General features: G+C 36.4%; 1 protein-coding gene across 1 annotated transcript in view; it reads left to right on the forward strand.

The window, feature by feature from the left end:
* The window catches only part of ERLEC1 (endoplasmic reticulum lectin 1), a 30,249-nt gene extending 6,266 nt beyond the window's left edge, over window positions 1-23,983 (forward strand). Inside the window, exons 3-14 of the mRNA XM_007075404.2 lie at window positions 831-911; window positions 1,887-1,964; window positions 2,100-2,163; window positions 2,669-2,703; window positions 4,979-5,202; window positions 5,295-5,424; window positions 12,662-12,823; window positions 13,671-13,730; window positions 17,640-17,764; window positions 19,497-19,574; window positions 20,495-20,570; window positions 23,091-23,983. Coding sequence (XP_007075466.1) covers window positions 831-911; window positions 1,887-1,964; window positions 2,100-2,163; window positions 2,669-2,703; window positions 4,979-5,202; window positions 5,295-5,424; window positions 12,662-12,823; window positions 13,671-13,730; window positions 17,640-17,764; window positions 19,497-19,574; window positions 20,495-20,570; window positions 23,091-23,162 — 1,185 coding nt within the window. The 3' untranslated portion in view covers window positions 23,163-23,983. The remainder of the gene's footprint in view (window positions 1-830; window positions 912-1,886; window positions 1,965-2,099; window positions 2,164-2,668; window positions 2,704-4,978; window positions 5,203-5,294; window positions 5,425-12,661; window positions 12,824-13,670; window positions 13,731-17,639; window positions 17,765-19,496; window positions 19,575-20,494; window positions 20,571-23,090) is intronic.
* The last annotated feature ends 2,007 nt before the right edge of the window (window positions 23,984-25,990 follow it).

Consider the following 25,990-nt stretch of genomic DNA (forward strand, 5'->3'; position numbering starts at 1 on the left):
TACTTTTTCCCCACCTTAGCTCATGCTCATTTCTTCCTCCTGAAATGCCCTAACTACCTCTTATCCATCCTTCAAGGCAATGACTTCTTTCAAGATGAAACAGGAGAGTCAGCATGGTAAAATGAAAAGGACACCAGCCTAGGAGCCAGGAGGCTGAGGTATAGGCTCTGGTTAGCTGTGGAACCTTGAACAAATTTGAAACTCAGTACTTCCACTCAGTAAATTTATTGAGCTAATTACATAATATTTTCACAGTCTGTAAAATGGAAACATTACAAACTCAATGAGTGCTTTCTTAGGTTTTGTTCAGATTTGAAATCTGTGAAAGACAGCTCTCTGTTTCATTTTCGTTTTAAACCTTCTAAAGACATAATATACACGTGTGTGCAGTCATACACATATGCCTATGGCATTCAAGTCTGAGATGTAAAAATATATAGGAAACTGGGATGTACCTTAAAACCTTCCCTTACATTCTGCAAGATTCTCCAAGATTCAACTACTCTGAGGCATTCATAGGTAGAATCTGTTCGGATGCAAGTATTTAAAACTTCTGAAATAGGTTTATAAGAATTGTTCAGGAAACTGATACTCAAAAACCTTTTTTTTAAGAGAAGAAAGAATGGAAGATTATTCTATGGCTCCATATTTTATACATCATTTCTTTTGAAAGAAGTGGCAAACCATAGGCTCTTATTAAAAGTTTTGACTTTTTTTTTCCTTTTTTATTTCCAAGCATTTGTGATTTGGACAATGAGTTAATACCCAGACAGCAGAGTTGGGTGAAGTTCTAGAATAATTGTAAGTATTAAACCCTAGTTCTTTCATAGGAAGAAGAAAAGGATTATAAAGGCCCTAATCCAAGAGAACTATTGGAGCCACTATTTAAACAAAGCAGTTGTTCCTACAGAGTACGTATTTTATGTTCACTTAATAAAAGTAGAAAATAAATTTCCAAATAGCCAATAGACCCTTAAAAATAATTCTGCATTTCTTTTTATTATGTTGTATCAAATTTTAAGTTAGTTGTAAATCAAATCATATTGCTTAATAGTATTTTGTTCATTTAAATTCCTGGATAGTAGATGCAGCAAACACCCATTAAAACTGATTTCAAATAATGTCACTTACCAAGTTGCTTTGAACGTTTTCTAGTTCAAAGGAAAGTTTCCTTATATACAATTGTAATTTAAAAAAAATTTTTTTAATGTTTATTTTTGAGAGAGAAAGAGACAGAATGTGAGTGGGTTAGGGGCAGAGAGAGAGGGAGACACAGAATCCGAGGTAGGCTCCAGGCTCCGAGCTGTCAGCACAAAACCCGGCGCAGGGCTTGAACTCATGAGCTGTGAGATCTGACCTGAGCTGAAGTCGGACGTTCAGCTGACTGAGCCACCCAGGCACCCCTACTCCTGATCTATTCTTAATGCCTAAAACAAGGCTTAGCCACAGGGGGCCTGGGTGGCTTAGTAAGTGTCAGACTCAGGTCATGATCTCATGGTTTGTGAGTTCAAGCCCAGTGTTGGGCTCTGTGCTGTCAGTTCAGAGCCTGGAGCCACCCAGGCACCCCAATATACAATTTTAATTTAAAAAAATGCTGATTGTTATTTTTTTGACTATGTCAAAAATAGTCCCTAAGGCTAATAGTTATCACAGATCCCACATGTATTCTAGACCTTCACAGAGTTTTCACATACAGCTAATTAGTGAAAACAGTGAATATGGCTTCAGAAATTTCATATTTTTCTGAGGCATAATAATGTTTCACCTAATGAAAGCTTACTCTAAATCTTGAGGGAAATGTACTCAACTACATAAAATAGAAGAAAGTAATTCAGTTGAGTTAGTTATGTGGCTTTTGTATGTGTAAATACATCCATTTTTCTTAGATTGAGTCTTATTGGACTTATGAAGTATGTCACGGAAAACACATTCGACAATATCATGAAGAGAAAGAAAGTGGTCAGGTACGTTTTTCTTCAAAACATCAAGTATGGAACATTAGAAAATGAGAATGTTAGTAATTAGATTGATGATTTTCAAGTTATATTCTTGGCAGTTGCAAAATACTTACTGTATTTTTATTTTATTTCCAAATATAGAAAGTAAATATTCACGAGTACTACCTTGGGAATATGCTGGCTAAGAACCTTCTATCTGAAAAAGGTTTGTTTCCACAGAGTGATTTGATAGTAATGCTGGAATTTGGTTGAAAGTATATGCTCAAATTGGAATTTAAAAGATCTTGTCGGAAACTGGATGAATTTTAAAACACTAAAATAAATTTCTGAACAATCTCTTAGAAAACTTTTTCAAAGAGATTTTTTCATTATTTTCGACCTCAACAAACAGTATCCTTTTTGCTACCTATTAATCAATTCTATTAAATCTGTTAAGATAATACACGTTAATGTTACATTTATATAGTGTTAGTGTTAGTCTTTTCCTTGGTTTAACATAGTTGTTATGTATGGAAATAGAAATGTAGATGTATCCCTGCAATTGTGAAATAAAATAAAAGTTGTAAGATAAAAATTATATGTATGTTTGGGATCTTCTTTAGAAAGAAATTTAAAATTAAAAGGGTGATTGAAAACTTAAGTCATTTGTATTTTATATATAAGTCACTGGTCATTCTTTACACCTACCTTACTTTTATATTATTCCACAGATCAAGAAGCAGATGAAAAAGAAAAATCAAAAGAGGCAAGTGACAAGTGTTGATTTTTTTTCACTCTTAACATCTATTATTAGTGAGGCATGAACTTACACAACTTAAATGACAGAATTTAGTCTTGTGTTCTTTACCTATTGCATACCCCAAAGGATTGGGTCAGAGAAAATTTTCAGTATGTTAGGTTTTTCTGAGAAAAGTTATACTGTGATACTTTTATTTACTTTTAAGATCATAGAAAAATAAAAAAATTTACCAAAGATATATCTGGGAAACTTTTCGTAATAGCAGTGTATCACTTCAAGGCTTAGCAGTGGTTCCCTGTTTTTAACATTGGAAATAATTATAAATTAGAGCTTTTGCTTTTTTGCCCTTGTTTGGTCTCTATCTCCCATGGGTAAAACAGATAAACTACACAAGCTACCAGACTGCAAGCATCTTCAAAGCAGGGACTGTCTTTTATCTCTTTACCCCACAATGCAAAGCAGAGTGCCAAACATAATATCGGCACTTCATAAGTGTTTATCAAATGTGAATGCATAATTGATGACTGACAAATAGGATTGTTTAAAAAGAATGATTCCTTAGGGTACCTAATCACAATTTTTAAATGCCCCTATAGTTCAAGGAATGCTTTCTGAATCCTAAGCACTCCCATAGAGTTATATAACCTATTGATAGAGGATATTTCTAGAAGTGGTTTCATATCATAACGATACTTCTATTAGACGTAAAGTGAAATGGCAAAGACCTTCAAAGGAATGCCTGTAACTTGAAAAGGGTGGCTTTGGCGGGAATTGATAAGCTAAGCATAGACACACAAAACATTGCTATTTTAAAAGATTTTAATTTTGCAGACTACCTTTGAGATAAAATATTTATTTACTGTGGCTCTGGAGGATAGCAAGATGGAATGCAAAGTGTGAAATGATAAAGGAAGAGGAAGAAAAGGGTAAGGGAAGAAAACTAACATTTATTGAGCCCCAATTTATAAGCCAGGTACTGTGCCAGGCATGTAACAAGAGGTAATGCTTAATTTTCCCCCCAACCTTTGAGTATGTATTATTATTCTCCTTTCACAAATGACAAAAATTGGAATTTAGTCAAAGTCAGAAAGCTGGTAAATTCAAAGCTTGACTCGGAACCGAGGATTTTCTAATTCTAGATAGTAGCATGAAAACAGCTTACAAGAAGTATCAAAATATTTGTCCCTAGAAACATTTGTTTATTTCCTGTTTTGGAGATGGCACTGACAGGGTACCAAAGTGATACAAGATGAGCTCCCTGCCTCCAAAGAGCTTGCTTGGGGATATTATTAACAATATTTTTTTAGGCCTGTTATATTGGACTTTTCTTTGGTTTACATAAATAAAATATAGGCGCTAGCTCCTTAATAATCCTTGTCTTCTGAGGTAATCTGTTTTATTCCTCCATTCAATGAAAATTTCTTCATTTGTCCTTTACTGGCTTTGAATAGATTGAGATAGGAGTTTACACTGAAAAGTATGTCTCTTAATATTAATGACAGGGAAAAAGAGTAAGCAGATTGATGAACGAGTACAGTATTGAGGTTCCTGTTTTAAAAGATGGTGTTTTACTCTGTAGCCTCACTTTTTGACAAAATAGACTTCACATCTCTAGAATCTAAAGAGTAACACAGCCTTTCACTAGAAGTTTAGTATAGAAAGCTCTGACTAGACTAGTATTATAAGTTCCTGTATTTTATCTTAGTCTCTTTACAACTATTGAAAACAATTCATATCAATCAAGATATTATATTCTTTTATATAAATGTACATTTACTTAATATCTTAATTTTAGCATCAAATAAAAGTTTCCCTTTTTTACTGTAGTAAACTAGCTCTGAAAATATGTATTTGGTCAAATAAGAATTCAGGAATCAAAAGAATGTTAGAGGAAGAATATATAGAAAATATGGAAATGTTACCTTTATAAATGTTGGTTTATAAATAAAATGTAGTTTCTTCCTTTACGGATAAGTGCTTCTCGGGGCACTGGATGGCTCAGTCAGTTGAGCATCTGACTTCCGCTCAAGTCATGATCTCACAGCTCATGAGTTCGAGCCCTGCATCGGACTCTATGCTGGCAGCTCAGAGCCTGGAGCCTGCTTCAGGTTCTGTGTCTCCCTCTCTCTCTGCTCCTCCCCAGCTTGCATTCTGTCTCTCTCTCAAAAATAAATAAACATTAAAAAACTTAAAAAAAAAAAAAAAAAAGTGCTTCTCCCATCCTCACCCCCACCTCCATTTCTAATGAAAAGTCTGTCTTATACTCTTTTTTTTTTTTAAGATTCCCACTAAAAATATCGAAGGTCAGATGACACCCTACTATCCTGTGGGAATGGGAAATGGTACACCTTGTAGTTTGAAACAGAACCGGCCCAGATCAAGTACTGTGATGTACATATGTCATCCTGAATCTAAGCATGAAATTCTTTCAGTAGCTGAAGTTACAACTTGTGAATATGAAGTTGTTATTTTGACACCACTCCTGTGCAATCATCCTAAATATAGGTAGGACATGGATTCAATATTTTAAACATGAAATGCACACATGCTTTAAAGTGGCATAGGCTTAGCTTTAATGCTTTGTTCTTACCAAATAGATTCAGAGCATCTCCTGTGAATGACATATTTTGCCAATCACTGCCAGGATCACCATTTAAACCCCTCACTCTGAGACAATTGGAACAGCAGGAAGAAATCCTAAGAGTGCCTTTCAGGAGAAATAAAGAGGTAGGAGAATTATCTAACAGTATTTTCTTGGTGCTTCCTTTTCCAAATTTCAGAGCATATATCAATATTTTAATGATTCCAATAGCATAGTAGTAATTTATTTTTCTGACTCAAAATTTTAAATTCCATTTTTTTTTTAATGTTTTTATTTATTTTTGAGACAGAGAGAGACAGAGCATAAGCAGGGGAGGAGCAGAGAGAGAGGGAGACACAGAATCCGAAGCAGGCTCCAGGCTCTGAGCTGTCAGCACAGAGCCTGATGCGGGGCTCAAACTCATGGACTGTAAGATCATGACCTGAGCCGAAATCGGACGCCCAACCGACTGAGCCACCCAGGCACCCCTTAAATTCCATTTTTTAATTGATTTTAATTATTTTCCTTATTTTAGTGCTTCTCAGAAACTATTTTATCATTCTTTCACTCTCATGATTTCATATTTTAAAGTTTGACATCCTATTAATTATAGTTAAGTTTAATTTTTAGCTAGTTGACTGGCCTTACCAGATGAGCCCCTTGAAGAAATAGACTACAGCGCATCTTCTACTGCTTTATTTATTCTTCAACTCCTTGCTATATGTCATCAAAACATCATTCTTCTAAAAGTGTTCTTATTAAGGTCAGTGGCAGTCTTTTGGTTCTAAATTCACTGGACATATGCATAACTTGATGTTAGCACATAAAACACTGAACAGTTGCAGCTTGAACTTTCTCTCCTGCCTTTACTTGAAGTCATTCTCTCTGTTTGATTCTGGTTCTTTTCTCCTGTGAACTAATCTTTGTCTGCTTCCTGCCCCCTTAAAATGTTGAACCACAGTTCTATCTGTGGTTGCCTTCTCTTCCTAGTGTCTGTAGTCTTAGGTGGGCTCATCCAGGCCCACTCTACCAACTTCCATTAATATGCTCACGAGTTCCAAATGTCCATCTTCAACGTTGACCTTTCCCCTGAACTTAAACCACAATCACAATAATTAACATGTGTTGAATCTTAACAGCTATTGTGTAATGCTTACAGCAACCTCGAAGATTGCTATTATTATCTTCCTTAACAGATTAGGAAATTGAGGGATTCAGAGAAGGGAAGTGACAGATGATAGATTAGAGATGAAAATCAAAACAATCTGGTTTTAGAACCTGTCCTCTTAACCACTGCTCTATGCTATCTTTGCTTTTCATTTCTTCATTGGACATAGCCAAATACGTTTTAAGTACTCTCAGATTCATATCTCTCACAATGACCCTTATCCTACCTTCCCTATTATTTTCGAAGCAATGTCACTTCTTTTGCAAATGAGCAAATGAGCCAGGACTTCTAATGGACTACCCCAGGAAGAGATAACTGTTTCCTCTTCTTTGGTCCTATATTTTATTCAGTCCTACATTATAGCACTTACATAGCTAAAATTGTTTTTCCTATGATTCTTACATTAAGATCAAGGGAAAACAAGGTATGCTTTATTACTTTGGGGTTTCCAGCTCCTTGTGTGATACCTGGTATTCTGTGGGTACTTAACAATGGTTTCATTAACTAATAACTAACATTCCGCTGCAAAACCTCTTTCTTCCCTTTCTCTTGAGTACTCATTGTATAATTATTGCCAGACTCTGATGGTTGTGAATACTGCCATTCTGATAGGAAAGGAAAATTATCTTAACATTAATCAGTGTTTGATTTAAAGTGCTCAATTAAAAGACTGGAGATGGATTTCTCTTCTGGTCTTCTCCCTAATAGTGATTTAAATACGGACAGGTACTTAAAAGTCAGCTCAATCAAAATGCTTCACAAATCCCAACTTTAATTACTCTTCAGGGAAGAAGTGCCAGCTTACTTTCCTTTAATTAATGTTTTTAATATGCCATTTGAGAAAAAGTATTTTTAAAGAGCTACAGATGGGGGCGCCTGAGTGGCTCAGTCGGGAGAGCATTCTATTCTTGATCTCTGTGTTATGAGTTTAAGCCCCACATTGGGTGTAGGGATTACTTAAATAAATAATTATTTTTAAGAAATACAGTGAAAAGCTACAGTATTTCAAAATACTTAGGATCTTTAGACCTAGATCCTAGAATACGTGTTGTATATGAAAACCTTAGGTAATACTGTAGGTAAAGAGTTATTTAAAACTGATCTTTTTTTCCACAATCTTTTCTTTTATAAATCTAGTTTTGTTTTTTTTTTTTTAATGTTTATTTATTTTTGAGACACAGAGCATGAATGGGGGAGGAGCAGAGAGAGAGAGGGAGACACTGAATCCGAAGCAGGCTCCAGGCTCTGAGCTGTCAGCACAGAGCCCGACGCGGGGCTCGAACTCACGGACCATGAGATCGTGACCTGAGCCGAAGTCGGACACCCAACCGACGGAGCCACCCAGGCGCCCCTATAAATCTAGTTTATTACATGTAACTTTTTTTTAAATTGATATTTAGCATATGGTTTGCCTTTTATTTATTTACTCTTTTAATGTTTATTTTTGAGAGAGAGACAGAGAGTGGTACACAAGCAGGGGAGGGACAGAGAGGCAGGCAGAGGATCTGAAGCAGGCTCTGAGCTACAGCAGAGAGCCCCATGCAGGGCTCAAACTCACAAACTGTGAGATCATGACCTGAGCTGAAGTCAGATGCCTAACTCACTAAGCCACCTAGGTGCCCCTGGTTTGCCTTTTAAATTTGGATTAAGTTTTATCATAATGAATTTTTCTTCTTTTTTAAACAAAAATTCAAATCTGGCTAGCAGAATTTTGGTTTCAACCTAAAACTAATGTAACACACTGTACATTAACTGGAATTTAAATAAAAACTAAAACAAAGGAAAAATAGAAAAAAAAGAATTTTGGTTTCATGTCGTACCTGGTTTTTTGTTGTTGTTGTTCAGTTTGACAAGAAATGGTGTATTAAGAGGACTTATGGACAAAACCTTTTGGGCTGTGGCAATTCAAATAGATCTCCACAATCCCACCTTCTGCAAAACCTTTTTTATAGCCCTAGAAGCTACCAGTACATGCTGAGGGACCGCCCAGAATGTTTAGGAATAGGTGTGAGTAGAGAAACTACTTGCTAGATAACCTACTAGATAAAGTCCTAATGAGATTTAAAAAAAAAAAGAATAGGTGTGCATCATTGTCATATCGCCAGGGCAGATGAAGGAAGTTTTGCCCCATAGGTGTACCTAAAGGTGTGGTTGAACAAGAAGAAATATTAGTGGAGCCTCCAGGAGGCTTCTGGCAACCAGAGGGGTCATCATGGCAGATTTGTCCAAGGTGACATTACTCTAGCCCACACACTCTACCCTATATATCTAGCCCTTACAGTCTCATACACCCAGCTTTTCCATGATATTCCCTGAGCCAGCAGAAAAAGGCTCTTTGCAGTAGGGGCTCTTTGTCCAAGTTGAAGGCATAAACCACAGCAGCAGTACAGACAGCAAGAAAAGAGACTTATGTTGACACAACCAAGAATGGAGTAATAATTTTTGCCACCATCTCCCTCAGACTCTAAACCAGTTTGATAACTACTGGGTTGCAGTGGGCACAGGACCATCTAATGTGTGTATCTCTTTGTGCATGTCTTTTAATGCGATAGTGATACTGCCTGAATTACTAGGCATATACATCCAACATTCAGTGTGAATATAGCACAGGTGCCCCCTTGTGCTACGGTGAGTATATCCAAGCCCATTCTACTCTGTAATATAGCTTTTCACATCGGTGTAATCTCTGTATTCATGAGTGTCAGGCTATGGTAACTATTGTTGAGAATCCTCTGGATATAATAATTAATGTGTGGGGCGCCTGGGTGGCTCAGTCGGTTGAGCATCTGACTTCGGCTCAGGTCATGATCTCACAGCTCATGGGTTCAAGCCCTATGTCGAGCTCTGGACTGACAGCTCAAAGCCTGGAGCCTGCTTCAGATTCTGTGACTCCCTCTCTCTCTGCCCTTCCCCTACTCATGCTATGTGATGCTCTCTTTGTCTCTCAAAAATGAATAAACATTAAAAAAATTTTTTAATAATGATTAACGTCTCTATATACCATTTCACATCTTCTTTGCCTAAAGATGGTACAAATAAAGATGGTACAAATATTACTGCTAAATGCTTGTACCAATGAAAGACAGCATGCGTCCATCGTGCCTTTAATAGGGAGTAAATTTACAGAGGCTGTTATCTTGCTGGCTTTGTTGTTGTTGCATTAATTTGAAGATAACTGGACTATAAGGAGTCCATTTTATGAATTTCTAAATGCTACTACAAAAACCACCATCGCTTTTATTGGAATAATTTTTCTTAGAAATGCAAGTAGATGCTGTGTCCACAAGAAGGAATAATAAATGGTCATGCTTCTATTCTTTTTACCTCTTCCCCTACCTGAGCTAGAGGTTTCGTTGTGCATTATTAATGTGTTTCCTCACTAACCTTACTATAGGTCTCATGTATTCTAAGTAACTAGCTTAGTCTGTTAGACCTTAGCTCCTTAGGAGCAGTGACTATGTCTGCTACATTTTTAATACTGAACACTTAAAACAGTGCCAGGAGCATAGAATGCTCTGAATGTAGAAAGTCTACATAAAATCCAAGGTCCTTTCAAAGAAGTAAAGATGCCATCTTGGCAATCTTTGTTCTTCTGTAATACTGGAGGAGAGAAAGGATAAGGTCGTTGGTTTCTAGAGTAACCATCCAATGACTCCTACCAGCCAAGATAGAAGAAGAAAAACATAGTTGATCAATGGCAACTACAGCAGGTGAAAAGGAGATACCATGTCCACTATACATTTATTTGGAACTCTTTTTAATTTTTTAAATTATTCAGTTTTAATTGGTATACTCCTTTAATCCTGATCTAGATTCATTTTCTCTCCACTCACAGTCAAAACATAGTTTACTTCTGGATTCTAACTCATTATTCTCTTTCATAACTATTCTTTCTACCCCACTTATGTCATTCCTTTAGATTCTCTTCATCTGTTGCACTGGGTTACTTCAACTTCTAACGTGGCTCCGCACCTCGGGATTTATTCTTACTATTCCTTCCCTGCTACAGTATTGCTTAAAAATCTGATCATGCCATATTTTTGTCTAAAATCTAGAAGTTGATAGAGCATTACATAGTTTTCTTTATCATTAAGTACCTGCCTGTCTCTTCAGTTTTAAATATTATGCCACACCCCACATCTTTGCTCTTTTTTAAAATGTTTATTTACTTATTTTGACAGAGAGAGAATGCACTCATGAGCTGGGGAGGCGCAGAGAGAGAATCCCAAGCCAGGCTCCACACTGTCAGTGCAGAGCCTGACACAGGGCTTTATCTCACAAACCATGAGATCATGACCTGAGATAAGATCAAGAGTTAGATATGCCCAACCAATTTAGTCATCCAGGGGCCCCCACATCTTTGCTCTTATGTCTTCCTCAGGTTCACATGCATAGGTACACACAAACACAAAATACATACAGACATTCACATAAATCACAAATTATTCATGTTTCAAGAATTAAAAGTTTTCTCTTCATGAAGTCTTCATGTTTCATTTCTTCATCAAAATCTGTTTGAATCATTACTACCTCTGTGAATCTGCTGTTCCCTGAACCCTTTAGTGAGCATCTTCCATAACCAAATTGCAGAGTCCTTCAGGACAACAACCAGGTCCTGTTGCATGTTAATAATTATAGTTAATATTCATATTTACTCCCATTCAGCTCCTCTTTACCCTGCTTCTTATCTTTTATTTACCCATAGTAACTTCATTTTCCAAAACTAAATATAGAGACAAAATCTAGTAAGTATCAAAATACTTAAAAAGGCTAAAATCTTAGTGAACTTCCTTTCAGTCTTTTGGGGGATTTTTTTTTTTTTTTTGATACACAGATACACATTCAAAAAAATAATTGGGGGTGCCTGGGTGGTTCACTTAGTTGGGCGTCTGACTCTTGATGTCACCTTGGGTCGTGAACTCAGTCGTGGGATTGGGCCCCTTGTTGGGCTCCACACTGACAGCACAGATCCTGCTTGGTAGTCTCTCTCTCTCTCTTCTCTCTCTGCCCCTCCCCTGTTCACGCATGCACACGTACGCGCGCTCTCTCTCTCCCCCTCTTTCCCCCCTCCCTCCCTCCTCCCTCTCTCTCTCTCTCTCTCTCTCTCTCTCCCTAAATAAATAAATAAGCTTAAACACTCTTGCTTTAAAAAATAATGATAGTAATTGGGGCTCCTGGGTGGCTCAGTTGGTTAAGCATCTGACTTGGACTCAGGTCATGATCTCACATTTTATGAGTTCAGGCCCCGCGTAAGGGCTCTGTGCTGACAGCTCAGAGCCTGGAGCCTCTTTGGATTCTGTGTCTCCCTCTCTCTGCGCCTCTCCTGCTCATACTCTCTCTATCAAAAATAAATAAATATTTAAAAAAATTTTTTTAATAATAATAATTGGGACCAAACTGAATACATGTGTGTATATATCTATACATAAAATTTTCACTTGTTTTCACTTAACAGTATATTATTTCTATATAACTATGTCATAAAGTAATCTTCTATAGTGTTATTTTAATTATCTCAAATATTCCATTGCTTAAAGTACCAAAATTTATTTAATTAATTTACTGGTATGGATATTTTTGTTGTCCACAATTTTTTGCTAACGTAAAGAATGTCACACTGAATGTCATTGAAGCTAAGTCTTTGCACCCATCAATGGTGATCATTAACTCAGAATAAATTTCTAGAAACAGGTCAAATGTAAGCACTTAATTAAGCACAAATAGGTAAGTACATAATAAAGTATATACCGTCAAACTGTACTCGAGAAAATTGTGGAATTTTACAGTTTCATTAGCAATATTTTATAACAACAAGGAAGGTTATGATGTGCATTTGTGTATATTTGTTTGCATTTGTGTGTATGTAATGTGTTTGTGGTATTTCTAGTAAGGTAGAGTACTACTTAGCTTAGGTACTTGCACTAGAATAATTCTAGCTGCTAAAATCAAAAAAAGAAGGAGACAAAACATATGAGATGGAAATTATCCCTGTATGTTAAGAATGGCCATCATATCCCTAACCGGTAGATGGAAATAACCTTTGTCTAGAGCTTTCTCTGTTGTATTAAGTGTTGCAAAATTCATTTTTTGACAACACATTAAAAATGGGAGGACTTTTATTTTCCAAATTTCCTATAGTTAAAAATAATAAAGTCATAACTGAAAAAAAAAATAAGTATGGTTAGAAACCCTTAAACATATGTGTTTAATTTTAGGAAGAGTTGCAATCAACCAAAGAAGAGAGATTTCCAGCAATCCACAAACCCATTGCTGTTGGTTCTCAGCCTATGCTCACTGTTGGAACAACCCACATATCCAAATTGACAGATGACCAACTCATAAAAGAGTTCCTTAGTGGTTCTTACTGCTTTCATGGGGTGAGAAGTGAGCCTTTAGTTTAAATATTTATCTTACAGCCTTCACTTGTATGTTAATTAGTCAGGACCCATTAGCAGCACTGAAAAAAGTTTTGTCTGTAGAGAAATGGCAGGATTCTGGAAGCCTCCTAATAGACATTTTCTCTCTGCATCTTACATAATCTAATTTGTAGCCATTATGTTCTCTTTACTCACAAGCTAAAACTTGACCTTTACTTGACAGAAATTACATATATATAAATAAATCATGTGTGATTTGGGTTAATTGGTAGAATGGGCATCAGAGATTATATGGCATAAAAAAAATTGTATGGTCTGCATTTTGGTTATGTATCAATCACATTTAAAACTTGAGTTAACATCTACAAAGGTTAAATTTTGCCTTTAATAGACTAGTAGTTACAGTGGGAAATACACTAAGTGGAATTTTCATTTTATTTTATTTTACTAAGGCAATACAGCAGCTATACTCTGTATTTGTCTTTTTTAAATTAGTATTTCTCAGTAATTTCTCTTTTTATTATTGAAGTGTAGTTGACATACAATGTTATATTAGTTGCAGGTGCTATAACAGTGATTTGACAATTCTGTACATTACTTAATGCTCATTATAAGTAGTTACCATCTTTCACCAGATAATGTTATTTCTCAGTAATTCTCAGTAACTTTTTTATTTTAATTTTCAACCACATTGTTGCTAGTATCATTTTTTTATGTTTATATATATGTGTATATATATTTGTTTATATACATATTTTTTTTTCCCATCACTGTCATGTGGCAATATTGAGACAGACCCCAATCCCCCATTCTCTATATTTAACTTGATCTTTTTGCTTTCTTGTAGGGTGTTGGTTGGTGGAAATATGAATTCTGCTATGGCAAACATGTACATCAGTATCATGAGGTATGGAATAGCCTTTATATCATTCTACCACTAGATAAAGTTTTAAAAATCTTTTGTGAAAAAAAAAGAGGGGAGATGGCATTTTAATTATGAAATGACTTAAATATGAAAATACTTCAAAGTGTCTGTAAGTTCTAGAAAATGGAAAACTTGGTGTTAAGTAAATCAGCCATCTTTTTTTTTCTTTTTTTTAATGTTTATTTATTTTTGAGGGAGAGAGACTGAGTGTGAGGGGGGGAGGGGCAGAGAGAGAGACACACACATACAAAATCCAAAACAGGCTCCAGGCTCTGAGCTGTCAGCACAGAGCCCATCACAGGGCTCAAACCCACAAACCATCAGATCATGACCTGAGCCAAAGTCGGATGCTTAACTGACGGAGCCACCCAGGTGCCCTACTAAGTCAACCATCTTAAAGTAAGGTTGTTTATTAATTGCTCAGATTCTTGTATTACTGTGACTCTGGAGGAATAATAAGCTATTGTGACTAACCTCGTTAGCTTTGACCGAGAAATTAGTAATTATAATTCTTTAAATTAACAAAGTAAAAAAAAAAAATTAACAAAGTGAATAATAAGATAGTACGTTATGGCTCAGGCTAGGAAAATAGGATAAATACAGCAAGTTTCTCAGCTAAAAGAACATACCATATCATTTAAGTTTAAAATCAAGTACGTTTTATTGGCTTTTGATTCTTCCTTTTTTTCTAATTTCATAAATCAGATAGCATATTCTCCCACATTTGAGCCAAGCTGTTCAAATTCTGAACTTCAGCCCTTATTAAATTTATCTGTCATAGTTGTACATTGGTAAGCAACTGTTTGAATTTTTTTTTTTTAATTTTTTTTTTTAATGTTTATTTTATTTTTGAGACAGGGAGAGACAGCATGAATGGGGGAGGGTCAGAGAGAGAGGGAGACACAGAATCTGAAGCAGGCTTCAGGCTCTGAGCTGTCAGCACAGAGCCTGATGCAGGGCTCAAACTCATGGACTGCGAGATCATGATCTGAGCCAAAGTCGGATGCTTAACCGACTGAGCCACCCAGGTGCCCGTGTAAGCAACTGTTTGAAGACAAACATTAATTAATAAATATTTACCTCGCTGACAGGAGATAAAAGGCTGTTTTTATTCCTCCAAAGAAATAATAACTAGTAATTACAAAATACTGTGTTTGCCCTCTTGAGTTGTTTTGAGCCAGTCTTAATTTCCAAAGCAGACCATACCAGGAAAGATCATCAACTCACCTTCCACATTTAAATCATCCCAAGTTTTTGAGGCACCTATAAACTAGGAAATTTGTTTTCTTTACTTAAACCTAAGAAGTGCCATTTTACTCTTCTTCCCATTTATTCTTGCTGCTTTATAAATGTTTTATTTATTTTTAGTAATATTTATTAATAGGAAAAAAATTGCCTAACTACAATCCAAATAATGTGCAACGGCTTTTCTTTTTTTAAGAAAATTTATTCATTTTTTTCAAATTTGCATGGCTAGTGAAGAGGGGATTTATTTTTGTTTTAAGTTTATTTGTTTTGAGAGAGAGAGAGAGAGCAAGCATAAGCCAGAGAGGGGGAGAGAGAGAGGGAGAGAGAAACCCAAAAAGGTTCTGCACTATCAGCGCAGTGCCTAACGTGGGGCTTAATGTCACAAACTTTGAGCCAAAATCAACATCAGTCGCTTAACTGACCGAGCCACCCAGGTGCTCCATGATGGCTTTTTTTTTTTTTAATTAAAGGAATACATACCACAAATTTAGAATGAATAGTAAAATTCTTGTCTACCGTTGTCCCATTTCCTAAAAGTAATTGTTCTTGATGTTTTCTTAGTTAACCCTCCACAAGAAAACAAATGCATACATGTAAATTTGGTATAACCTTGTATTTAGACAGAAGGTATCTGCTAAACACACTGCTCTGCATTTGTTCTTTTCAGTTAGTGTCTTGGAGATCTTTCCACAACAGCAACAGCTGATCTCATTCTTCTCAGCATCTACAGAGCATTATGTCTATACCCACAATATATTTACCCAGATCTCTACAGACCTTTGAATTGTTTCCAGTTTTTCTGTAATAGCATTTTAGTGAGCATTTATAAATAGTTTTGTTGGTAAACTTTTGCAAGTTTACCACATTCATATTCATGAAGTATCTCATATTCACAAGGCACATTTCTAGCAGTGTGCTTGTTAGGTCAAAATATACGCATACTGAACATTTTGGAAGACATTCCCAATAACAATGGCTTTTTTCCCCATACACTTGCCAGCACTAGATTTTATCAGACTTATTTTGCCCAAGGTTATATAACTTAGAACTTTCTGAAGGACACTACTAGGATCTTTGGGAGATATAAAAATAATAGTAGCTGACGAATATAATATTCATTGTATACCAGGCACTGTTCTAAGTATGCATATTACCTCATTTAATTCTCATAACCACCCTCAGAGGTGAGTAGTATTATTCCAATGTGAGGAAACAGAAGCAATAATTTAGTAGCTTGCCTAAAACCACATAGGTAGTAAATGATAAAACCAGAATTCTAACCCAGGCAGTGTTGTTCCATATCCAGCCTCCTTAAACACTTCACCATATGGCTCCAATCCCTGTCTATCTATTAACTTATAGTCCAGTTGCTAAAAGACTGTTAAATGGTTCTTTCTTCCACTAAGCAGTCAGCTCTGCTGGTAGCAGTGGCTCTGCCCAGTTCATCTGCCATTTATAAGGGTTTTTAATCCTACTCATCCCTTGTATGCTAGTGCTCAGCATGGTGCCTGGCATAAAATATAAAGAAGGAAAAGAAAGGCAGGAAGGGAGGGGAGAGGAAAGAAAAAGGAGAGAGAAGGAAGGATATCCACATATAAGATAGTATATAGTTACGATTTAAAAAAATAACAAAAGTTGGGGTACCTGGGTGGCTCAGTCAGTTGAGGAGCAGATTCTTGGTTTTGGCTCAGGTCATGATCTCAGGGTCACGGGATCGAGCCCTGTGTTGTGCTCCACACTGAGTATTTAGCCTGCCTGGGATTTTCTCTCTTCCTTGCTCCTCTCCTCCTCTTGCGCTCTCTATCTGAAGTTTTAAAAAACAGATAAATAAAGTTAAAAAATAAAATAAATAAGTAGATAATAAAGCAAAAAATTTAATAAAAAAATAATAAAATCTGAATGGGGAAGGGGGTTTGTGAACAGTCTTGATAAAGAAATAAGCATGATGTCAAATGAATAATGTGAATACTAGTATAACTTAAAGATTGACATTTGAAAGGGTAGAAGTACGATGAAGATAGGTTCATTGTGGCTGCAGGGTAAAAGATACAGGCCAGAGATTTAATTAAGAATCACAGTAGCATGGCACCTGGGTGGCTCATCAGTTGATTGTCCAACTTCGGCTCTCACAGTTCTTGTGTTCGAGTCCCACATCAGGCTTGCTGCTGTCAACAGCGCAGAGCCTACTTTGGATCCTCTGTCCCTCTCTCTGTTCCTCTTCTGCTTGTGCTCTGTCACAAAAATTTAAAATAAGAAAAAAGAATCACAGTAGTATGCAGTTGTATCATCTAGGTATAAGTGATTAAACTCTTGGTTGAGGAGGTAAAATATTAGCATTGGAAATGTAGAGGAAGATTCTGAAGCCAAGAACATCCCCAGGAAAATAATGTAGGAGAGGAAGGAAATAGAAATAACTGCGTTTGGTGCTAGCCTGACCAGAAAGCAGTTTCATTATTCAGAGAAACAAAGAATAAAGAAGATAGTGAGCTCAGATTTCTACTCATCAGGTTTGACTGACATCTAAACACACGCACCCAGTATGCAGGTGGAGATAAGGACTGTAACTTACAGGCAGGCCATCAGCATAAATGTCTACTTGATAATATGAAGAATGCATTATCACAAGTATTTTTCATATATCAGGACAAGGATAGTGGGAAAACCTCTGTGGTTGTGGGGACATGGAACCAAGAAGAGCATATTGAATGGGCTAAGAAGAATACTGCCAGAGCCTATCACCTTCAAGATGATGGTACCCAGACAGTCAGGTAAAGATTAACTTTATTTGTCCTTGGATCTGATTAGTAGAATATTTAAAACTCAGAATATTGAAAAACATAAAATTGAAACACTTAGGTAAAATCTCTGGTCAGTTTTTTTAAGGGACATCTTTTAAATTAGTTTTCTTTTCCTAAGGTAATAGTTAAGAACACAGTTTCAGAAATGGGGAGCCCTGGATTCAAATACTGGCTCTTCACTTACTGCCTTGGGCAGATTACATAATCTTGTTAAATCTCACTCTTCTTGTCTGCTAGTATTTGCCTCATAGGATTGTTACGACATTTAAACATGGTCATTTAGGTAACACATTATACCTGCAAAGAGCATGCCATAAATTTTGGCTGCTGCCTTTAGCAGTGGTGGTGGCATGGTAATGAGAGTGGTGGCGGTGGTGATGGACACAGTGGCTCAATTCCACATATTAAGTCTCAGACTGTTGTTATAAAGCATTTCCCTTTTTAATGTATAATTTACCTCTTTAAGTTAGTTAATTGTACTTAAATATACTCCAGGGGCACCTGGATGCTTCAGTTGGTTAAATGTCTCTTAGTTTCAGCTCAGGTCATGATCTCACAGGCTCATGAGTTTGAGCCCCACTTCAGGCTCCCTCCCTCCCCCCACCAACAGAGCCTGCTTGGGATTCTCTCCCTCTGTCTGCTCCTTCCCCACTCACATGTGCTCTCTTTCTCTCAAAATAAATAAAAATAAATAAAAAATAAATATCTGCTAGCATGTTCCTTTGTTACTTTACCTTTGTGAGGTTATGGTTGAAAATAAACAGTGGCTTTTTACAAAACTACCTCACATCTTCTCTGAGTTATATAGGTATATCTTGTTATAGCAGAAATAAATTAATCTCTTATTTCTCAAGAATAGCTAAGCTTAAGTTTTCCTTGTAGTCTCTTGCCTGGCAAGTTTTAAATTATCCATTCTTTTCTCTTTATTGGGCATTAAGTTTGTCCGTCCTAGCAACATGGTATTGAGAGACTATTTTTAGAATGTGCTGACTTTGGGGCACCTGGATGGCTTAGCTGGTGGAGCACAAGACTCTTGATCTTGGGGTTGTGAGTTTGAGCCACACATTGGGTATAGAGATTACTTAAAAATAAAATCTTAAAAAAAAAAAAAAAAGTTTGGGGTGTCTGGATAGCTCAGTCAGTTAAGCGTCCGGCTTCAGCTCAGGTCATGATCTCAGTGTGTGGGTTCCAGTCCCACATCAGGCTCTGTGCTGATGGTACAGCGCCCGCTTCAGAGCCTCTGTCTCCCTCTCTCTCTGCCCTTCTCTTGCTTGCTCTCTCTCTCTCTCTCTCAAAAATAAATAAACAATGAAAAAGAAAAAAACAGAATGTGCTGACTTTTGGGGCTGACCAAAAAGTGCTGAAGGATGGGAAGGAGAGAAAATTGTTCCACAAAGTAAACAATATACAGGGCTGAGGAAATGGTTAACTTCAAAAAGACTTTTTAAAAAGCAGTTTAACCTTAACTGTTTGTATACAGGTAGATAATATGCAAATTGAAGATTACTCTTATCAGGTAAATCACTCTGAAATATCTCCGTTTTATAGTCTCCTTACAGAATCTGAAACATTTTCTCTGTAACATGACCCTAAAAATATTTTATAACTAGTGCAAAACTGATCCCCCTAACCATCTTCTCATCACCACCAGCCCACATGACACTTATCTGAATGAATGAACTTGTATATTTCTCTGATTTAGGATGGTGTCACATTTTTATGGGAATGGAGATATTTGTGATATAACTGACAAACCAAGACAGGTGACTGTAAAACTAAAGTAAGTTGGACCATCAACTTGTGCTTTATGCTTTTCTCTTTAATCTGTATCCAGTGTCCAAAAGTCTACATAAATAGGAAATATAATTGTGAATAAACACAATTATATTTCTGCATAATAATATGGATTAATGTAATATGAAAATAATGCTTTATTCTGGGGCGCCTGGGTGGCTCAGTCGGTTGAGCATCCGACTTCGGTTCAGGTCATGATCTTGTGGTTTGAGTTCGAGCCCCAAACTGTGCTCTGTGCTGACAGCTCAGAGCCTGGACCCCGCTTTGGATTCTGTGTCTCCCAATCTCTGTGCCCTTCCCTGGCTCACACTCTGCCTCTCTCTCTCTCTCTCTCAAAACTAAGTAAACATGTTTAAAAAATTATTACTTTATTCTAAAATATTAATTAAGGTGCCTGGCTGGCCCAGTCAAAAGAACATGCCACTCTCTTGACCTTGGCGTTGTGAGTCCGAGCTCCACACTGGGTATAGAGATTACTTAAGAGAGAGAGAAGGAGAGAAAGAAACTTTAAAAGATAGAGAAAGAAAAAGATGGCTCAGTCAGTTGAGTGTCCATCTCTTGATTTTGGCTCAAGTCATGATCTCATGGTTCGTGGCTTCAAGCCCCGTGTGGCTGATGGTGAGGAGCCTGCTTGGGATTCTCTCATCTTCTCTCACTGCCCTTACCCCGCTTGCGTGCATGCATGCACTCTCTCTCCCTCTCTCAAAACAAATAAACTTAAAATCATTTTTAAAAATAAAATATAAAAATTATTTTAATATAATTATTTATTTGTAAGTTATGATTGTTAAATGATATCAGTATTATATTAAATTATACAGGAGATAAGTTTTTTATAGCTTAAGAGGAAAACAAAAATACTTTTGTATGGTTTGGGCCAGTACTTTAAAGTACTCTCTGTTTTAGGTGTAAAGAATCAGATTCTCCTCATGCTGTTACTGTATATATGCTAGAGCCTCACTCCTGTCAGTATATCCTTGGGGTAAGTAAAAAAATAATACTCAGGAATTCAGTTTGGGAACATGTTTCGATTTTTAGCATTAAGTCTAGAAAGGACCTTTAGTGATGTCCAAAATTTAATATAATCCCCATGCTATCTCTGTAAAACCTAAAATCTTTTTTATTAAGGTGCAATTTACATAAAATAAAATGCAAAGATCTTAAGTGCTGAGTTTGATACATTTTGATAATTTTATATACCTATATAATTATCACCCCAAACAAGGTATCTTATCACTGCAGAAAAAAATTTTATAGCCCTTTTATGTTAATACCCCTCAACCCCCACAGATACCCCTTTCTGATTTCTCACACTCTAGGGCAGTTTTGCCTGGTTTTTTATTCCCTACGAATGGGACCATATAGTATATAGTTTTTTATGCCTGCCCTCTTTGACTTGGCTTGTTTTTCAGACTCACCCGTGTCACTCAATACTTCATTCTCTTTTTGTTACTGAATAGTAGTCAGTTGTATAAGTAAATCACATTTGCTGATCCATTCTTCTATAAAGACATTTGGGTTGGTTCTCATTTTTTATCATGTAAATAAGCTGCTAGGAACATTTTTTTACAAGTTGCTTTGTAATCCTGTATTTTCATTTCTTTTGGGTAAGTACCTAGGAGTGGAATTGCTGAATCATAGATTAGATATATGTTTAACTTTTACCGAATAGCTGTCCAAATGGCTGTACCGTTTTACACTCATACCAGTAGTGTGTGAGAATCCAGCTGCTCCACATCCTTATCAACATTTGGTAAAAATAGAACTACCCTACGACCCAGTCCTTGCACTACTAGGTATTTATCCAAGGGATACAGGTGTGCTGTTTTGAAGGGGCACATGCACCCCACTATTTATAGCAGCGCTATCGACAATAGCCAAAGTATGGAAAGAGCCCAAATGTCCATCGATGGATGAACGGATAAAGAAGAGGTGATATATATATACATATATATATATAAAGAAGATGTGGTATACACACACACACACACACACACACACAATGGAGTATTACTCAGCAATCAATGAAATCTTATCATTTGCAACTACGTGGATGGAACTAAGAGGGTATTATTCTAAGCGAAATTAGAGAAAGACAAATATCATATGACTTCACTCCTATGAGGACTTTAAGATACAAAACAGGTGAACATAAGGGAAGAGAAGCAAAAATAATATAAAAACAGGGAGGAGGACAAAACATAAGAGACTCTTAAATATGGAAAACAAATAGAGAGTTCCTGGAGGGGTTGTGGGAGGGGGCATGGCTAAATGGGTAAGGGGCATTAAGGAATCTACTCCTGAAATTATTGTTGCACTATATGCTAACTAACTTGGGTGTAAATTTAAAAAATAAATTAAATAAAAATACCCCTCCCAAAAAAAGCTACATGCAAAAAACAAAAACATTTGGTATTTTCAATCTCTTTTATATTTAGCCATTTTAGTCATTTTAATATGCATTTCCCATATGGAAAATGGTGGCAAGCACCTTTTCATGTGATCTTTTGTGAAATGTCTAGCCAAGTCTTTTTAAAGAAAAATTCTGACACTTACTCAAACAGTCTTTATTCAGGACTATTGGCAGTAAGTGTCAAGACTATAGTAGGGAAGAGAGATCCAGCTTAACTCCACTTACAGCAAAGACAGCTCAGGATATACAGCCAAACAGAACGTGGAGGAGAGGAGTTTCAATGGATGGAAAATTACTAAGAGGAGAGATCAACATAAACTGACTTGATAGGATTATTGCTGAAGATAGGCCAGGATGACCAGCCATCAAATGTGAGAGACTAAGAATTTGATCAGATACGGAGGATGATTAGATGTTGAGAGTGTGGGGTTCTCTCCACACTGATTCTTACTACAGCTGGACTCAGCAGGCCCAAGACAGGGCACAAGTACAAAAAGAAGCCTACGAAAAGGGACCGGGGGAGCCTAACCTTAGTTTGGTCAAGGAGAGTCTGTCATCTGTCTGTCTTTTACCCATTTTTATTGTTATTGTTTATCTTCTTTTTTCTAGGAGTTCAAATATATTCTGGGTATGAGGTCTTTGTTTATAGTGCACATTCTTTTCCTCAATCTGTGGCTTGCCTGTTTATTTTCTTAATGTCTTTTGATGAGCAGAAGTTGGTTTATTTGATAAAGTTTATTTTATCCACTTTTTCTCTTTTATGGCAAATGCTTTATTTTGTTCTGAGAAAACATTGCCACCCAAAAGTCATGAAAATATTATGCTGTATTTCTTTCTAGAAGTTTTATGGTCCTACCTTTGGTTATGTGATGCCTAACTAGCTTTCTGTGTATTCTTCCTAGTCAGAGTTCATTGAGCTTTGTGTATTTATGGGTTGATATTATTAATCAATTTTGGAAAAATATTATACTTCTGTGAATATACATTTAACACCTTTATATACATGGATTCACATAGCAAAAGACTACCGAATAAAGTAAGTATTCAGTTAAACAACTTTTTAATGGTTTTCTTATTTTTGTTCTTTAGGTTGAATCTCCAGTGATCTGTAAAATCTTAGATACAGCAGATGAAAATGGACTTCTTTCTCTCCCCAACTAAAGGATAATAAAGTTTGGAGAAAGATCATTGACAGTCATGATGATTTCTATCTGACCATGTATGTGTCTCATTATAGAGTTCTCAGCCATTGGATCTCATCTAAAGGATCATATAAAAGGACTCTCAACCACTTTGTGAATATAAATGTGTATATAAGAGGTTATGGATAAACTTCTTAAGGCAGATAGTTGTCTCATTTCTTTCATTTTTGTCATGTCTTATGATCCGATTGTGTTTTTTGCTTGGATAATGTGATTCCAAAATAAATCTCATCCAAGCAGTTTAGAGTCCAGCCTAATGAAATGTCATAATTGTTGTGCCTATTGAAAGTTTTTAAATAATAGATTTATTATGTAAATTATAGTATATATAACTAGTTAATGAACTAAAGATAATGAAGAAAGAAATTGATAGTACGTTGTTTAAATGGGAGACCATGTAAAATATGTAAATTCTAGTGCCTGAAATCCTTTCCACAAATTTTTATTTAGCAACTACCAGGTGTTAGACTAGAAACTGGGCACATAGTAGAGCCTCACAACATTTAAGTTTTCTTCATCTCTGTTAATCTCAAGAAACTCTTATTTGTAATAGATTGTTGCTCTCGGAACTTTTATCTGTTTCTTTTCCCCCCAAGGTGTGTACCTGGTATAGACAGTCAGAGATCCTTCTCTTTTGACTTAGAATGGTTTACTCCCAACAAAACGCACTGTGCTGGCCATCCTTTGTATTTGCCTACTGTATACTACAAATTTTAGTTCTGGACAGTTTCACAGCATAATATTTATTTTAAAGTGAATAAAATGTTCCCAAGCAGTGTTGTCATGTAGTCAATGGCAGATTACTCATTTCCTCTATTTTCTCCATCCCCATGTTGCACACATTATCTCATTGTATTTTGGATGTACATATCTAAATAAGGAAAGAAAAGTAGCTATAAAATACTTTTCCTCCTTTTCAGTAGTTCTGGAGAAAGATATTTTAATTTGAGAAATGGTTAATGCAATTGATTATTGCAGGGCTGTTTGTAGATTTTCACGTGAAGCAGCACACATAGAGAAAAAGCACACACTTTGCACTCAAACTGAAGTCCACATACTCTCTAGCTTACTAGCTATATGATCCTGCACCAATCAGTTAACCTCTTTGAGACTCACTTCCTCTTTGGTAGAGAGACTGCGTCCTTCCAGAGGGGGTTGCAGAGTGCATTCATTTTACTGTATGTAAAACCCCGGGCCCAGTACTAGACACCAGGTTCCCAGTAAGAGTTCATTTATTTCCTAATATCACTCTTGTCTCCTATTAATAGAATAAGATCAGAGACCACAGCCGTCAAAATCTATTTCTTTAGTAAATTAGAATCGTACTTCTTACATCAATGAATTAAGACAAATAGAATTACCCACATTTGGATAATAGGTATAGGAGGGAGGGCGTGAGGGTTGTGAAAGGTTGAGTGCCAGAAGACACAGAATATTTAGGCCAAACTCTTCTCTTAAAAAGGGGAATGGTGGGGGGGGGGGGGGAGATCTAAGAAACTGTATTGGATAGTTTACTGAAGAAGATTCTTAAAAATAGAAGTTGTAATTTTTTCAAAATAAAATGTTTTTTTTTAAAGTAAGTTGGCTTTCTGTCCGGGCTAACAGCTTCAACCTGTTTAGGAAGGGCTAGGCCAGCTCTCCATATTCCTTCTAAATCTTGGGTCCCTTATATGAAATCTCATTTGATCTCTAAAGTCTGCTTCCTCCTCTGCCATTCTTCTGCAGAAGCAGCTGAGTTCCTAATAGGTAGGAGAAAGGGCTCAGCTACGGTATGCCTATTGTACTTGGAGAAATCTAGTAAGGTGGATGCTATTCCACACCTACTAAATCAGATCCTTTAGAGCAGAGCATAATCTGCGCTTCAAATATGCTTCCTGAGTGATCCACTTGATTTTAAATATATTCTCCAGTGAAAATCACCGACTTAGGAACTTCACCTTTAACAGTTTCACACATTCTAATCCTCCTAATTAGGGTTTCAGGGAAATAACTAGTAGCTCATCTTTACAAGAATACAGGACTTTTCCTTTCTTTTTTTAGCTTTACTTGCTTTTCTTCGAGTCACCACTAGATGGGGCCTATAGCCCAGCTCTACTTTGTATCTTCATGTCCTTGATAAAAGGGACTTAACAAAGGGCAAGAAATTATTTCAGTTACCTGAATAGTAAGCTTTTCACTCAGTCTGATATACAAAGGCTTTACCTGATTTCTGACAATTCTTAAACTTCCTAGTACATAATCGGGCCAAATTACCTTTTAGGAGAATGAAAATCAATACATAAATTTTGAATAAATAGGATATGCAATCACAGTTGCAAATGAAAATATCAGCTTTCCTAGGATCTGATTTTAATGTTTTAATTCTATATGGAGCCCAAAGCGGGGCTCAGCCTCATGAACCATGAGATCATGACCTAAGCCCAAATCAACAGTGGGTCGTGGGGGCCTGGGTGGCTCAGTGGGTTGAGCATCTGATTCTTGATTTCAGAATCTCTGTCAGTGCAGAGCCCGCTTTTGAGATTCTCTCCTTCTCTCTTTGCTTCTCCTCCATGTGCGCACATTCTCTCTCTCAAAATAAATAAACCTTTCTTAAAAAAAAAAAAAAAAACCTGAGTCACCCAGGTGCCATTAGGATCTGATTTTATATTCCCTTCCTAGTGTTGAGTGATTTTATTTACCAGTGCTTGCATTTCCACTTGAAGAAAGAAATAAACCATCATGTATATGGATGTTATGTTATAAGGAGTTGTTGAAGTAAAAGTTTTCAAAATATGTTGCCATGGTGAC

This window comes from Panthera tigris, chromosome A3 (genome assembly GCF_018350195.1).
Source record: "Panthera tigris isolate Pti1 chromosome A3, P.tigris_Pti1_mat1.1, whole genome shotgun sequence".
NCBI lineage: Eukaryota > Metazoa > Chordata > Mammalia > Carnivora > Felidae > Panthera > Panthera tigris.